Here is a 16,885-nt window from a genome sequence, read left to right on the forward strand (position 1 = left end):
CTAGATTAGAGAGCAGTCCAGGGAGTGACCCAGCACCGATAGCAGACTGGTTGGATGCGCGGCGCAGACGCAGAGAGCGGCGCCAAATGGAGAGTGCGGAAAGGAGGCGTAGCGCCCGGTTGGCGCTCAAAGAACAGTTGCGACCAGAGGATTCAAGGGAAAAGAGGAGGGATTCTCCCTAGTCCTTATATTCAGGGGTCTGCCAGTAATTGCCTTTCAAACGGGGACCAACTGTTCCAACTTAGGGCATAGGGATGCTGCTGCTCAGATCTAGTTGCTACCTGTAGAGTTGTAAGTTGTAAAAGAAGAATAAAGCTTTGAAAAGAATCCCTTTGTCTGGGCTTGGCTACTAGATTAGACTGAGAGAGCCCTCCAAGGAGCCCTTGACAACTGCATCTCGAGGTAGCAAATCCCATAGTTTAACTCTGCGCTGTGTGGAGAAGTCCTTTCTTTTATCTGTCCCGAATCTCCCACCAATCAACCTCATGGGATGACCCTCTCAAAAAATTGTAGCTCTCCCTGCCCACAGATGCACAGCTGACGCATCCCTCTCCCATTTCTCTCCTCTGCAGGATGGCCGGCTCCTGCCAGAATTCAACACGGCCGAGCCGCCTTTGATCTTCGAGTGCAACCACGCCTGCTCGTGCTGGAGGACTTGCCGGAACCGTGTGGTGCAGAATGGGCTCCGGTGAGATAGTTAAACCAAATTTAAGGATGAAAGGTTTGCACTCCTGTTTGTCTGAGAGAGCCCGTGTGGCGTGGTGGTGAGGGAATAGGACCAGGAAGACGCAGGTTGAAACCACCACCCAGCCATGAAGCTCACTTTCTCATAGTCTGACCTACCTCATAGGGTTGTTGTGCTGATAAAAGGGCAAGCGGAGGGAGACCTCCTTGAGCTCCCTGGAGGAGGGGCAGGCTATAGCTTCAGTGAATGCTAACGAAAACTAAGGGGGAGGGTGAAAGAGAAGGAAGGGACATGCCTTGGATCACTCGTGAACTTCATGTGAATCCATGCGATCACTGGAGGTAATTTGTTAGGATGAAACACGTGGATCGTTGGTGCAGCTAGAGTATTCCATTCGTGCTCATTCTCATCTCACTTATCCTAGTCGCTCTTAGACATCTTCTCTGCTTTTGGAAAGAGAAGAGAGACAAAGACGAATGACGTCGACAGTTCAACAATAGCAGTATGTGGATCCTGTGCTTGCGGGGGAACCTAAAGCTGAGGAGTTTTGGCAGGAACCCCACCCCCACATCCCAGTGTGCATGCTTCAGACCAAGTCCCCTCTGGTTCCCATTCAGTTCATTCTCTTTTGACTGATGTGCCGGTTACATCGTGAGGACCTTCTCCTTTTGAGCTTGGTCCGGGACTTTGCATGTATTTTATTTTTTTTATTCAGCTGGCTCCTGCAGAAAACATTCCATTTACCTTCAGCTGGAAACACCTTTTGGTAGAAATTAAACTGGCAATTTCTGTAAGTTGGAATGCATTGACAGGACCACAAAGGTTCACAGGGCTGTGTTTCTCCTGTCTTCCAGGGCTCGGTTACAGCTTTTTCGCACAAGGAAGATGGGCTGGGGTGTGCGGACCATGCAAGATATTCCACTGGGAACCTTCGTTTGCGAGTGAGTGCCTCCTCTTTTGAAGAGCTGCTAGAAGTGGAGAAATGCAAGCATGAGCACTACATGGAGAGGGATGACGGGTCTCCCACAAGGCATTATGGGGAGCTGCAGTACTTTTAACATTGTAGAATTCACCAGCACTCTCCCTGACTGTTCCACGTTGTCTTTTGAATGGCTGATTTGCTGCGATGTGCATATCTCAGCTTAGACCATTGCCAAGTAGTACATAGATTATGGAGCTGTTGGCCTCTGTTACTTGGGTTTTATCCAGGTGGGATTGTGTTTCTGGCCCGAATAATTTTCCTAACAAAAATTCAGTCCTCTTGAAATCTGCAATGGCTGCCGTTAGGGATGTCGGAGAAATCCGTAACGGAACAAAATGAGTTTGGATTTTCATGAATCCAACCTGCAGATTCCGCAGAGGACGTGGTTTTTCCTGTCAGGCAGACTCTGTGGACTTGCAGACCCCTTTTCTAACCGTCCCGAATTTTGCATCAATTTCGTTGCAGAAACATGCGCAAAAATTTAAAAACCGGGAATTCTGCACAAATTTCATTGTAGAAAAATACACAAAATAAAACACTGGCCCAACCTGCACATTTCCCCCATGGGCTAAAGCGTGAAAATGCATATTTGCGCAAAAGCGCATTTGTGCAAATTAAATAATCTGATTGAGTCGCTGGGCGGATGATGGAACAAAAGGTGCCTGACAATCCACAAGCGGATCAGTCCATACATCCCGAGCTGCCATACCATTCAGCAGCAACTGGTGAATCTAGCCCAGTAGCTAGCATGGGGCTGTGATAAATACTCTTTGCAGTGGGTGCTGATGCAATATGGACACTCACCTACCTTCTGGGCCAGCCCAACTGGATGCCCAAGAGCAGCGGTGGACAGTATGTTGCTTTTGGCCTGATTTCTAAAGCTGTCTACAAGTGATCAGTTCAGACCTCTGACAACAATGATCTGTCCCTCTCACAGTAGCTTGCAGGGTTGGAAGGAATAGGGAAAGAGAAGGGGGTGTCAGAAAAAGAGAGGGAAAGGGGGCTGGCAGAAAGAGGGAGAAAGGGCCCCGCACCGTTGGCTCTTAGCGGTAACCATCGTGCACCATGGTTAGCCTAACCACCCTTCTCCAATGTGCGTCTGAACAGAGCCAAAGTAGGTCTGGAACTTGGCAGCTCAGATAAGTGCTGTGCTGGACCATGCCAAAAATCCACCTAGCCCAGCAATCTATCTCTAACAGGGCCTTCAGGGAGATGAGGAGGAGGACATGATGGTGGCAGCCTTGGGGACACAGGAAGCTAGATGTGTTAGACCACTGATCCACCTAGCTCATTGTTTTTACACCGGAGGTGGGCAGCCTATGACTGCATGTGGCCCTTGATCTGATTTCAAAATCAGTTCAGATTTCTAGCAAGACAGATCTGCCCCACCCTGACAGGCCACTAGGCAGGAAGGAAAAGTGGGAGTAGTAGGAAGCAGGAAACAGGACATTACAACACCTGGGATTGTTTAGCTCGGGGAAAAAAGAGTGCGTAAGGGAAGACATGATAGAAGTGTACAGAATTATACACGGTGTGGAGAATGTGGATGGAGATACATTTTTCTCCCTCTCTCATAATACTGGAACCTGGGGTCATCCCAAAAAGCTGATTGGTGGGAGATTCTGGACAGATCAAAGGAAGGACTTCTTCACACAGCACAGAGTCAAACTGTGGAATTAGCTACCACAAGATGCAGTGATGGCCACCAATCTGGATGGCTTTAAAAGGGGGCTGGACAAACCCCTGGAGGAAAAGGCTATCAAAGGCTACTAGTCCTGATGGCCATGTGCTACCTCCAGTATCAGAGGCAGTGTGGCTATGTACACCAGTTTGTGGGGAACATGGGCAAGAGGGTGCTGTTGTATTCATGTCCTGCTTGTGGTTTTCCCATCGACAGCTGGTTGGCCACCATGTGAACAGAACGCTGGACTAGATGGACCTTTGATCTGATCCAGCAGGGCTTTTCTTATGTTCTTATGAAAGAGAGAGAAGGGTGTGGTTCCGGCCACGTTTGGCTCTGGCCCTGCCTTCAGCCCCACCCATAGCTGGCATGCGGCCCCTGACAGACAATTCTGGTAGACAGGTCTTTCCCATCACCTGCTCCCTGGTAAGTTGCAACTGGAGATGCCAGGAATCGACGCAGAGACCTTTCGCTTTCACAACATGTGCTCTGCCACTATGCTGCTGTCACTCCCTGAAGCCACCCCCCTGCTGTTCGTTCAGAGCATCTAGTACTGCGAGACCTCTGTTGCCTCTGCACATGGAAGGTTTCACAGGCAGTATCTTGTCGATGCAGTAATGGGCCAGTTGTGCAAATAAAGTCCATGCACGTGTTACTACTGCACAACAACACTCCCTATCCTGTTTGGTTTGCCCAAATGTTAACGATTTCATTGCACTTTGACTACTCCGCTGTCAAGATGCCCCTGTTGCCTACTGAATCCTCCAATAGCCAGAATCAACACTCAGACAAAAGGGCTGCTTTCCAAGGCTTTAATTCCATTCATCCTAATGAAGCATACAGATGCTAATTGCCTGAGACTCAGAGGAACTACAAAGGAACAGCCATCTAGGGGTTTCTAAGGGTTAGGATGTCAGTTGATCTCCGTTTGGGGAAAACATAGCAACTCTCTGAACTTAAGGGGTGGGAGGGGAAGATCTCCCCCTCTCCGGGGATGCTTCTGGGTGCAGCTGTTGACGTCGAGCCAATCGGGCTGAGCGCCTAAGCTCAGCTCCTGCAATCTCTCACTTGTGCCTGCGTCTGGCGTCTAAAAGCTCAAGTTGTCCCACCCTTTCCATGCCAGGGTCACTGTTGCTCCCAGATTGTGTCTCCACCTCAGAATCAGAGCTGCCTTGGGATTCTGTGGGCTCAGAGACAACCCTGACATCCACCCCCTGCCCCCAAAAGGGATGAAATAACCAACTCCCCCTTCAGTTTACAAAAGCTTTCCTGCTTGGTCAGTCTGGTTTTAAAAGTCAACCAGATGAAAGGCTCTTTGTATAGTTAATTTGTGGAACCCACTGCCACAGGATGTGATAGTGGCCACTAGCTCAGAGGGCTTTCAAAAGGAATTAAACCAATTCATGGAGAAGGACAGGTATGTCGACAGCTGTGTAGTAGCCATGATGACTGAATAGAACATTCGGGCTCAGGGGTTACAGTAGACCAGACGTAGGCAAGCCATACTGGGGAAAGGCTATTACCTGGATGACCACTTTGGGAAGCTGGGTGTTCAACCAGATGGATCTTGGACCAGATCCAGCAAGGCTGACCTGATGCTCTTAAACTATCATTACAGAGCCCCTTTCCCTCCCATCACTGCCACCACCACCTTCCCCAAAGCGATGGGGGGGGGGGAGCAATATCAAAAGCCTCTTGTGATCAGAAGAGTTTCAGCCCATGTTTTTAAAAGGTTTGCTGGATTAGGACTTACCACATTTTCATTGTGAGAAAATCAGAAAGCCTGTCGCGGCAATAATTTTTTCTTGGACCTCTTAAGTGGAGTTGGAGGTTAATCAAATCAATGTCTGGAGCCTGCTAATTGCTCATTCACATTTCATGCCGTAATCGTCTCCCTGACATCACAGGCAGTATTCTAGACCTGTGGGAGGGAAGGGAAGCTCGGTGCCTGTGGAAGCACTGAAGAAACAAAGGTCTTTCATTTCACTAGCAAAATGACCTTAGATTTCAGTAAGGCAAGGCTACAGAGTGGCCAAACAGACTGTGGTCTCCCACAGGTAAACTGAGAGACAAAGAAGTGTCAGGAACTCTGTTGGTTCAGCATAGCCCATACTATGAAATTCAGAGGTGCCATTTTGCCACTCAACTGGAGCCAAGGAAGTCTGAATGCACAGAAAGAATATATCTACAGTTCAGTAGTCTTTTTATTGCTTTCGGCCAACGGCCACTGCAACTTTCCCAGAAATAAAAGATAGTTTCCAGACTCCCAAAAGTTCAATTTCTGAATTTAAAAACTTGAAAATTAAAACATAGAAACAATGAATAATGTAATGAATATATCAATAGGTTTGTCAAATTGAGACATCATTATGGCAATTAACTGCCAAATGTGAAATAGCATTTGTTTGGATTCTCAGGGCTGCCAAGTTACAGAGTGCTTGTCTCCTGCCTGGAAGCAGCATAAAGGGTTATCCCTGGTTGCCTCCTTCATCTGTAAAAGGCCAGAACAGGCAGCTTGGATAACATCATGGTGCCAGTGGGAGGGAAATTATGCAGGATGGATGTATTTATACATTATTTTTATACTGTCCAATAACTAAGTGTCACGTTTTTTCGTTCTCCCCTTTGCAGTCAACACACTCCAAGATACCTGGCTTAAGGCTCACTACTTTATTAGTTAACGACCAGGTTCTTTACAAATGAAATTCTAGGAAACTCTGAGGCTACAAAGGAAACAGCTACTCCACACAATTATGAATACCAATAGAGGAGCTGAAGTGGAAGTTGGAGAAGCTGCCGGCAGTTTGAACAAGAACTTCCCGGCCAGACTAGCTTAGGAGGAATGCCCCTCCCTTACGGTGGCTCCCTCCTACATAGGCTTTCATTCATCGCCAACCTGGAGGAGCGTCTGAGCTCCGCCTCAAACTTTCTCCGCTTTGCTCTGCGACAGACCCTAGCATCCCTCAAGTCACGCCCCTCACTCTGCTCCTCCCCCGAGACCTGGGTTCTCATGGAGGAGGAAGGGGGGGGGCCCTTCAGGCCAAGCCATCTGTGTGCCAAGGTCTTGAGAAGAAGGCCTTGCCATCTCTGAGCTCACTAGGGAGGGAGCTTTCCCCAGTTCTGGCTGTTCCCATTCTGAGTCTGAGCTGCTAATTCTTCACACGCTCAGATTCATTCCTGACACTAAGGTTCTCTGGATGGTTTACAGTAAAAAAAAAAAAAAATTAAAACCATAGCAATAACTAAAACACATACATCAACTCGGGGTTTGGACTATCACCGGGGGCGGGGGGGCATCATTCCCCCCTGCTGCCGCCCACCGTGTGCATGCCCGTTGTTTCCATAATTACCCATGCTGCAGCACAGTTTGTCAAGTTGTGTGAACGTGTTGTATGGAAGAGGTGGCTTCCTACCCACCCTAGAACCCATGTTGTGCAGTCGAGGTTGTAGGGTGGGTCCAAAGCCATAATTACCTACGCCGTGCCACATGCCGGGTTTGCACAACACGCCGACCTACGCTGCAGCGTGTGTGGCACAGGCAGGAGAAGCCACCATGGCTCCTTTTCCCCCTGTGATCATCCGAACACCCTGCAAGTTTAAAACCAGCATAAAACCAGCAACAGCATAAACTAGCAATGGTAGCCTTTGTGCAAAAAATCTAAAAAGCCCTAAAAAGCTATTAGAAGGAAAAGGGTGAGAAAATGAAAATATCTTCCATTATTGTGAAAAGGAAAACGTGAGCCTCTCTTTGGAGGACATTCAAACAGTTTTGGTGCCACTACCAAAAAGACCCTCTCTAGTAGCCACGTACTGTACCACATTTGGCGGGGGTACCCTGGAGAAGCACATCTGATTTTAGAAGGCTCTCTTTCTGGTAACCCTGCCCCAGGCCTTTTTAAATTATTATTTATTTATTACATTTCTATACTGCCCAATAGCCAACGCTCTCTGGGCAGTTTACAAAGATTAAAACGTTTAAAAATACAATATACAGATTTTAAAAGCCAATCCCTTAAAAAAAAAGAACATGAGCAGAACAATATACACGAACATGTATCTAAAACAACTTCAAGTCTTCAGGGCTTTAAAATACCCTTGCTGTAAATGTTTGTAAAAGAGGCTACACGTAAGGACTGGACATTTGTAGGATTAAGTTAATGCCATTCAGTGCAACAGGTGATGAGAAAGTGGGGTGTGCTTGTGGGGGAAATAAAAAAGATGAAACTCTATCCTTGTGGTTAAATAAGAGTGCAATATCACAAGAAATGATCTGATGTTGAACTGGTGGTTAGCACAGATGTTTAGGATCAAGGTGTTCAGATCCTGAAGGGGAAGTAGGAGAGGTCTCCATTACTCCATCTGGAATAAATCTTAGTACATTCACAAGAGTGCAACCTTGCCTCAGTTGCGAGGACTAGGAATGTATGGATTCTGTGAAATCTATTCCATCTGTGTTTCACGGGTTGTCAGGCGCCTTTTGTTCTGTTGTCTGCCCGTCGACGGAATTGGATGTTTTTAAGTTTCCGAATTTGTGCATGAATGTGCAAATTCTCACAAAATGCACAAATCCCCCCCCCAAATGCGCATTTTAAAGCTTTAGCCTACGGCGGCGGGGGGGAGGGGGGATGCACATTTTCAGCCGGTTTGTTTTATTTTTGCATACTTTCCTATGACGAAATTTGAGCGAAATCCCCGAAGGGGTGAAACACGGTGCGTAAGTCTGTGGAATGTGCCTGATGGGGGAAGCTGGTCCATCGTGGAATCCGTGGGTCGGATTCGTAAAAATCTGAACTCATTTGGTTCCATTGTGGGTTTCTCTGACACCTCTAGTGAGGACAGTGGCCTGCCTGCTCCTGCCAAATCTTGGCTGCTGCATAAGGGCTGAGCCAGCCACAGTGCAGCCTCTGTTGAACGTCTGTGATTGCTTGGGGTTTGGAGAGAACAATTTAAGTCAGTGCGGGCTGAGGTATTGCAAGCCAAGGTTTTCCACTTGGAAATGACAGAGCAGCTTGTTGTTCGGTGTGCCCTGGAGCATTTTGGATGGCAGCTGTGTGTGTGCGTGTCTTCTAACCCTTGAACATCCAAGGCGGTCTGAACCTGCAAGCAGCTTGCTGGATGGAGCTCTTCCTCAGCAGTTCCGGAGGATTTTACTGTTTCTGCAATGCTCCACAACTTCATGATGAAATGCAAAGTCAGAAGCTCAGAGAGGCTTGAAGCATGCAGTAAAAGCAGCCTAGCCAGCAACTGTACAGTGTGTATTTGCAAGCTTGAAATCAGTGTCCTGGGCCATTTTAATTAATCTGAAATAGACAGAGACATAGAATCATAGGGTTGGATGGGGCCTACAAGACCATCGAGTCCAACCCCCTGCTCCATGCAGGAAGCCTGATCCCCAGGCAGTCTCCCATCCAAGTACTAACCAGGGCTGACCCTGCTTAGCTTCCGGGATCAGATGAGGTCGGGATCATCAAGCCCTTTGCTCGATGCTCGATGTCATAGAATCACATGGTTGGAAGGGGCCTACAAGGCCATCGAGCCCAACCCCCTGCTGCATGGAGGAAGCCTGATTCCCAGGCAGTCCCCCATCCAAGTACTAACCAGGGCTGCCCCTGCTTAGCTTCTGAGATCAGATGAGATCAGGCACATCCAGTCCTAATAACTTTTGTTTCTTGCATTCCCAATCATTGGTATTAGGGGTTGGTGGGTGGGAGATTTCATCCCTAAGTATTATTGTGTGTGTGTGTGTGGGGGGGAGTGTTTTGGAGGAGATCTCCCTTTTAACACTGTGGGACTTACTTCTGAGTAAACATGCTTAGGATTGCTCTGTAAGAGGCTTAATTACGGATTGTTTTCAAAACCAGCTTCCATTTTTGTGAAGCTGGATTCACCATAAATCTGGTTGAAAACACAGCTTGACTCAAGGAAGAATTCTTTAGAAAAGCATCTTTTGGTGTAATTGCCAGGAACTGATCTAGGACCAGCGGAGCAGAAATGCCTTTGGAAGTATTCCTAACAGGCTGCTTACTCCAGAGGAATTGTGTTCAAGGCGTCTGAGCTTAATGACTGCATCTTGTTTCTTTGGAGTTTGGGGACGGACTATTACCCAGCTGCCCCCTGGAGGGAGCAAACAGTACAGTTCAGTCAGATGTGGAAATGGGGAGGACCGTGACCTGGAATGTCAAGAAGAAAGTTTCTCTCGAGTAGGTTCAGTTAATTAGAAAAGCATTGTTCAGGCTATTTGGTCCAGCCTTGTAAATAAGCCCTCCAAGGTTACTACACTGCAAAAAAAACAAAATACTAGTCTGCTGGGAGCTGGCAGAGGAAGGATGGAAAACTCTGCTGCTCCTCTAGAAGCCAGCTGCTTCCCCCCACCCCCGGAAGCCCACTTGGGCAGAGAAGAGGAATGTGGCACTCCGGCCTTTCTCCATCAACCTTCTCACCTATCAGTTTACTTGTCACCTATGGCTCCCAGGCCAGTGTTTAAAAATAAGGGTGGTTTTGGCCCACGTAGTCCAGTATTACCAACACTGACTGGTAGCGGCTGTCCAGGATCTCGGGTCAGAGAGATGCGTATCCAAGGCCTGCTAAGCAAGATCTTTTTACTGAAAAAAAACCCCAGGGCTTCCTGCATACAAACATCTCCTCTGCTAGTGTGCTATAGCCCTACTCTGGGTGGTTTCACACTTATTTATTTATCAGATTTATTAACTGGCTGGCTACCCAGCCACTCTAGGTGGCGTATGATACTAATAACACAAAATACAACGAATTTACATAATCGACTGAACAAAACAACACTGATGTAAAAAACCCTAACCCACCCCAAATACCCGCCTTAACAGCCAGGTTTTTAAAACCTGGCGGAAGCTCATCAAAGAGGGGGCATGGTGGAAGTCACTAGGGAGGGAATTCCACAGAGTGGGGACCACCACAGAAAAGGCCCTCTCCCTAGTCCTCACCAGCCTAGCTGTCCTGGCTGATGGGACAGACAGAAGGCCTACTGAGGCCGATCTCATTGAGTGGCGTCCCTGGTGTTGTCGGAGGTGCTCCTTAAGATAGACTGGGCCAGAACCCTCATTTGCATCTGAAGGCTGGTGGGGTTTTTTGCCCAGGTGTGTCTGTCCTTCGACATTGCATTGGTTTGAAGGCTTCCTGGCAAACAAGTGAACTGCCTGCACGGAATAGCATTGCGCTGATACAGGGGGCGGCTTTGCATCGAGGGGTGGCTTTGCATCTTTACACGTGCAAGTTGTCACTTCTTCATGTTGCAGTCGTAGAGCAGTGAGCCTGCATGTTGTGAACTTGGCCTGTGGACCACCGCTTGTGTTACAGGAAGGACAAGCCCACACTTTCACTGCCCACCTGGATTGCTCAGCCCTTGTGTGACGTCACTGGAATTGTAACATTTCCGGAAATTTGGAAGCCATGGAAAAAAATGGCTTTTCCCCTCGTATTTTCGGGGAAAACAGAAGTTTGGGGAAAAATGGAAAAATAAACACTACTTTTTTTTAGCACTCTTTACAGATCTAAAGAGTGCTTAAAAAAAGAAAGTAGATCACTGCCTTGTTGTGGCGAAGGGGCTTGCGTAACTCAGTGAAGCCATATGCTATGCTGTGCAGGGCCACCCAAGACAGACAGGTCATGGCGGAGAGTTCTGACAAAATGTGGTCCACTGGAGAAGGAAATGGCACCCCACTCCAGTATTCTTGCCAAGAAAACTCCATAGAATGTATCACAAGGCTAAAATATATGACGCCAGAAGATGTACCCCTCAGCTCGGAAGGTGTCCAATATACTACTGGGGAAGAGCAGAGGGAATTTCCAAGTAGCGCCAGAAAGAGTGAAGCAGCTGGGCCAAAGCCGAAAGGACACTCTGCTGTGGATGTGGAAAAGAAAGTCCGATGCTGTAAAGAACAATATGTTTAGGAACCTGGAATGTCAGATCAATGAATCAAGGTAAGCTGGAGGTCAAACATGAGATGGCAAGATTGAACATCGACATCTTGGGAATCGGCGAACTAAAATGGACAAGCATGGGTGAATTTAATTCAGGTGACCATCATACCTACTACTGTGGGCAAGAATCCCTTAGAAGAAATGGAGTAGCACTCATAGTCAACAAAAGGGTGGGGAAAGCAGTACTGGGGTACAATCTCAAAAATGATAGAATGATCGCAGTACGAATCCAAGGCAAACCATTCAACATCACAGTAATTCAAGTCTATGCCCCAACCACTGAGGCTGAAGAAGCTGAGGTTGATCGGTTCTGTGAAGACCTACAACACCTTCTAGAACTAACACCAAAAAAATATGTCCTTTTTATCTTAGGGGATTGGAATGCTAAAGTAGGAAGTCAAGAAATCACGGGGATAACAGGCAAGCATGGCCTTGGTGTACAAAATGAAGCAGGACAAAGGCTAATAGAGTTTTGCCAAGAGAACACGCTGATCATAGCAAACACTCTTTTCCAACAGCACAAGAGGCGACTCTACACATGGACATCACCAGATGTTCAATATTGAAATCAGATTGATTATGTACTTTGCAGCCAAAGATGGAAAAGCTCTATACAGTCAGTAAAAACAAGACCTGGAGCTGACTGTGGCTCGGGTCATGAGGTTGTTGTTGCAAAATTTCAGCTTAAATTGAAGAGCATAGGGAAAACCACTAAACCATTCAGGTATGACCTAAATCATATCCCTGATGAATATACAGTGGAGGTGAGGAATAGATTTCAGGGATTAGACCTGATAGACAGAGTGCCTGAGGAACTATGGACGGAGGTCTGTAACATTGTTCAGGAGGCAGCAACTCAATCCTTCCCAAAGAAAAAGAAATGCAAGAAAGCCAAGTGGCTGTCTGATGAGGCTTTACAAGTAGCTGCGGAAAGAAGGGAAGCAAAAAGCAAGGGAGAAAGGGGAAGATATATCCAACTGAATGCAGATTTCCAGAGAATAGCAAGGAGAGACAAGAAGGTCTTCTTAAATGAACAATGCAAAGAAATCAAGGAAAACAATAGAATGGGAAAGACTAGAGATCTTTTCAAGAAAATCAGAGATCTCAAGGGAACATTTTGTGCAAAGACGGGCATGATGAAGGACCAAGAAGGCAGGGACCTAACAGAAGCAGATGAGATTAAGAAGAGGTGGCAAGAATACACAGAAGAACTATACAGGAAAGATCTTAATGTCCCTGGTAGCCATGATAGTGCGGTCACCGAACTTGAGCTGGACATCCTAGAGAGTGAAGTCAAGTGGGCCTTAGGAAGCATTACTAACAACAAAGCTAGCAGAGATGACAGTATTCCAGCTGAGCTATTTAAAATCCTAAAAGATGATGCTGTTAAAGTGCTGCACTCAATATGCCAACAAATTTGGAACACTCAACAGTGGCCACAAGACTGGAAAAGGTCAGTTTACATTCCAATTCCAAAGAAGGGCAATGCCAAAGAGTGCTCAAACTACCGTACAATTGCGCTCATTTCACATGCCAGCAAGGTGATGCTCAAAATCCTACAAGCTAGGCTTCAGCAGCATGTGAACCGAGAACTACCGGAAGTACAAGCTGGGTTCCGAAGAGGCAGAGGAACTAGAGATCAAATCGCCAACATTCGCTGCATCATGGAGAAAGCAATAGAATTCCAGAAAAGCGTCTATTTCTGCTTCATTGACTACGCTAAAGCCTTTGATTGTGTGGATCACAACAAACTGTGGCAAATTCTTAAAGAGATGGGAGTACCAGACCATCTTACATGTCTCCTAGGAAACCTGTGCGAGGGTCAAGAAGCAACAGTAAGAACCAGACATGGACCAACCGAATGGTTCAAAACTGGGAAAGGAGTACGACAAGGCTGCATATTGTCACCCTGCTTATTTAACTTATATGCAGAATACATCATGAGAAACGCCGAGTTGGATGAATCAGAGGTCGGAATTAAGATTGCCGGGAGAATTATCAACAACCTCAGATATGCAGACGATACCACCCTAATGGCAGAAAGCGAAGAAGATCTAAAGAGCCTCTTGTTGAGGGTGAAAGTGGAGAGTGCAAAAGCTGGTTTGAAACTCAACGTTAAAAAAACGAAGATCATGGCATCTGGCCCATCACTTCCTGGCATATAGAAGGGGAAGAAATGGAAGCAGTGACAGATTTTATTTTCTTGGGCTCCAAGATCACCGCAGACAGTGACTGTAGCCATGACATTAAAAGACACTTGCTCCTTGAGAGGAAAACTATGGCAAACCTAGACAGCATAGTAAGAAGCAGAGACATCACCTTGCCGACAAAGGTCCATCTAATCAAAGCTATGGTTTTCCCAGTAGTAATGTATGGCTGTGAGAGCTGGACTATAAGGAAGGCTGAGTGCTGAAGAACTGATGCTTTCGAACTGTGGTGCTGGAGAAGACTCTTACGAGTCCCCTGGACTGCAAGGAGGTCAAATCAGTCAATCTTAAGGGAAATCAACCCTGACTGCTCACTGGAAGGACAGATACTGAAGCTGAAGCTCAAATATTTTGGCCACCTAATGCGAAGAGAACACTCCCTGGAAAAGACCCTGATGCTGGGAAACTTCAGCTCCCATCAGCCTCAGGCAGGATGGCCATTGGTCAGGAATGCTGGGCATTGTAGTCCAAAACATCTGTAGGGCACCTACAGGTTCAGGAAAGCTGCTTTAGGAACGTAAAGCAGCCTTATGTTTCTAAAGTTATATTATGTATTACTTGGCTTGCTCATAAAATTATCGTTCTATTTGAAAATTTAATTAAGTGAACCTAGTAAATTTGTAATTATTGTCTGAATAAACTGTACTTTAAAACTGTAGTGTACCAAACATGATTAATTTTATGAGCAAACCAAGTCATAACATATTTTAGGTTCATAGTTTGTCTGACCAGAGGGAACTTCAGCAAGCAGTCCCTGAAATGTCTGAATCATCCTAGAAGCCAGAAGTAGCAGGAAGAACTGGAGGCAGAGGAAGACAAGTCCAGAAACAGAGGACTCTGTAGAAACAAAACCCAAACTGTAAAGAATATACGTTTTCTTCCATATTATAATATGGTGACTCTGTTCACATGTTGGGAAACTCACATGACTTGAAGCACCCCAAAATGTTTAACAGTAAAAGATACACTGCATAAATAATTTTAATAAGAAATGGAAGAAGTAACTATGCTGAGAATCCTACAGAGAGGACTAAAAAACCTTTTCCCCCATGCCTTCATTATTTCCAGACATTTTCCATCTCTAGTCTTTCTATAAAAGTCTTATTAAATAGGGTTTTTTAATCATTAAACTGGCATCTCCAGTTTAAAAGGATCTTGGGTAGCAGGTCTGGGAAAGTTCTTGGAGACCTTCTGCCATTTAGACGAAAGAGTACTGAGTGAGCCGGATCAGTGGTCCAGCACAGTATAAGACATCTTCCAGTATTGTGATGGGAGTCAGTTGTGGGAGGCAAATGGTGAGGGAGGGCTTGTCGCCTTCATGCCCTCTTTTATGGACTTCCTGGAGGCTTCTGACTGGCTGACAGGCTGTTGAACTAGATCACTGGTAGGTAGCCTGGTACCCTTCAGATGTTTTGGACTAAAACTCCCATAGTCCTCAGCCAGCATGATCAAGGAGTATGGGAGCTGTAGTCAAAAGCATTGGGAAAGTGCCAGGTTGCCTAACTCTGAACCAGACAGACCCCAGGCTGTGAAACCACCTCCCTCAAGGCTCTTCCTGAGGCCTCAAATTTCTTGCAAAAAAGGCATTCATCCCCCTTTTGCTTTCCCTTCTTCTGCAGGTATGTTGGAGAGCTGATCTCTGATTCGGAGGCAAACGTACGTGAAGAAGACTGCTATCTTTTTGACCTTGGCAACAAGGTAGTAATTTCTTTTTGTTTTAAGGACTCCCAGGACAAACAGAAGTGCTAAAATGAATTCTCTCCCCCCACCCCTCCCCATTACGCTGCATAGAGCAATCTGCAAGCTGGTGTGATGGGAAGCTCTTCTCGCCTTTAGGAAAAGCAAAATCCTGTGGAATGGGGGCTGAGAAGCTCAGTGGACTGATAACGGGGGATGCGGAGATGGACCTTTTCAGGTCACTGGCTCAGGAAGAGCCTTGGTCGATGGTTGCTGAGTGCAAACCCATAGCCAAAGGTGATTGAGAGAGCAATGCGAACCATTGCTTCGGGACAGTTCCTGTTAGCCAAATGCCTCAGCAGACCCTCTCACCCCACCCCACCCCACCCCCTGCTTACAAATGTTCCTTGTTGGCAGCTTGGGCCAGGCTGCCATCTTGCCTGTGTAAGATCATCCCTTTCACAGTTTTTGCGGTAGAGATTAAACACTGCACAGTTTTTGCAGCAGAGACTAAAAACTGTGTAAGATGGCCCGTTTCACAGTTTTTGCAATAGAGACTAACCACAATGGCAAGCAGGAGCTAGATTGCGGTCTACTGAAAGATATGTGGATGATTCACAGTTGATCAGCAAGGGTTTCTGATGCCCAGTAGTTTAACAATTGGAAGTAAAATTGAAAGTTGTTTTTTTTAAAAAAACATCTCTGCCATGGCTGGCCTTGTGTTAATCCCTTCCTTCTTTACCTCAGTGTTTTTCACCTGTAAAATGGGAATCTTAATGGGTTTGGCCAGGCCTTTGTGCAGTTCTGCTGTCTTAGAATCCCTCATCTATAGTAAGTTTTATGCAGGATTGTGTTTATATACACAAGGATGCCTGTGGCCTGAGGATCTGGCTGCTGTGCTTCCAAAATTTGTGGTGGCCAAAAATTGGTGGAGAGGTAAAAAGGAGAAATTTAACACCTATTTTGGGCTCCTGCTGCTGAATTGGGTGGCAGGAGTGCAGCCCACAAGAGGGTCCAGAGGGTTGAAAGCCCCCCCCCCCAGGGGCCCCGCATGTTATACAGAGTGGGGTGCAGTAGATAACTGACTCAAGTCCCCCCCCAATCCTTACTTGAACCGGGCTCTGATTCATGGACTTTGGGGATCTTTCCATTAGCCTGAAGTCTGTCCTCCACAGACCTGGACCCTCCTCTGATCAGGAAGTCCTATGCACTGTTAACAAGATTTCTTGGTGGATATTAGGGATATTTGAATGACTTCTGGATGGGCTACTGTTCTGTTCGATGGGCATGTGTCTTTCAGACCGTCCTTCAAAAAGAGGGGTTTTTAACAGGGAAGAAGAAGAGAGAAAGGGTACAGCCTTCTGTGTGAGCAGAAGGACGGAGAAATGAGTGAATACAGGGCTGATACCTTCACAGAAGAAACATCTGGTGGCTGTCCATGTCAAAGCGTGACGTTTTGTCGGAGTGAATGAGCCATTAGGGCATAGTTGCTGCTTCTTCCTACTGCAACGAAAAAATAAATGCAACAAAAAGATAAAGTAAAACTTGTACAACCACCTGTTGTTGCGATGTCACCCAGCATTTCTCCACATACTTCCAAGTCTATCTTCTCACAACCTTATGGGCTAAAAGCTTGACGTGTATGTGCTTGAACAGAATCGTGGAACGCCCAGGCCTTGAGGTCAAACCTGCAGAGA

General features: G+C 46.5%; 1 protein-coding gene across 21 annotated transcripts in view; it reads left to right on the forward strand.

Moving 5' to 3' along the window:
- EHMT1 (euchromatic histone lysine methyltransferase 1) overlaps positions 1 to 16,885 on the forward strand; it is a 200,231-nt gene that overhangs the window by 176,188 nt on the left and 7,158 nt on the right. For all 21 annotated transcript variants that reach the window (XM_084820643.1, XM_084820630.1, XM_084820638.1 and 18 more), the window contains 3 exons: positions 573 to 688; positions 1,540 to 1,626; positions 15,131 to 15,209. In XM_084820643.1, the coding sequence (XP_084676769.1) occupies positions 573 to 688; positions 1,540 to 1,626; positions 15,131 to 15,209 (282 nt within the window). The remainder of the gene's footprint in view (positions 1 to 572; positions 689 to 1,539; positions 1,627 to 15,130; positions 15,210 to 16,885) is intronic.

This window comes from Heloderma suspectum, chromosome 14, assembly GCF_057233095.1.
Source record: "Heloderma suspectum isolate Gila_16-S chromosome 14, 16-S_ref, whole genome shotgun sequence".
Taxonomy (NCBI): domain Eukaryota; kingdom Metazoa; phylum Chordata; class Lepidosauria; order Squamata; family Helodermatidae; genus Heloderma; species Heloderma suspectum.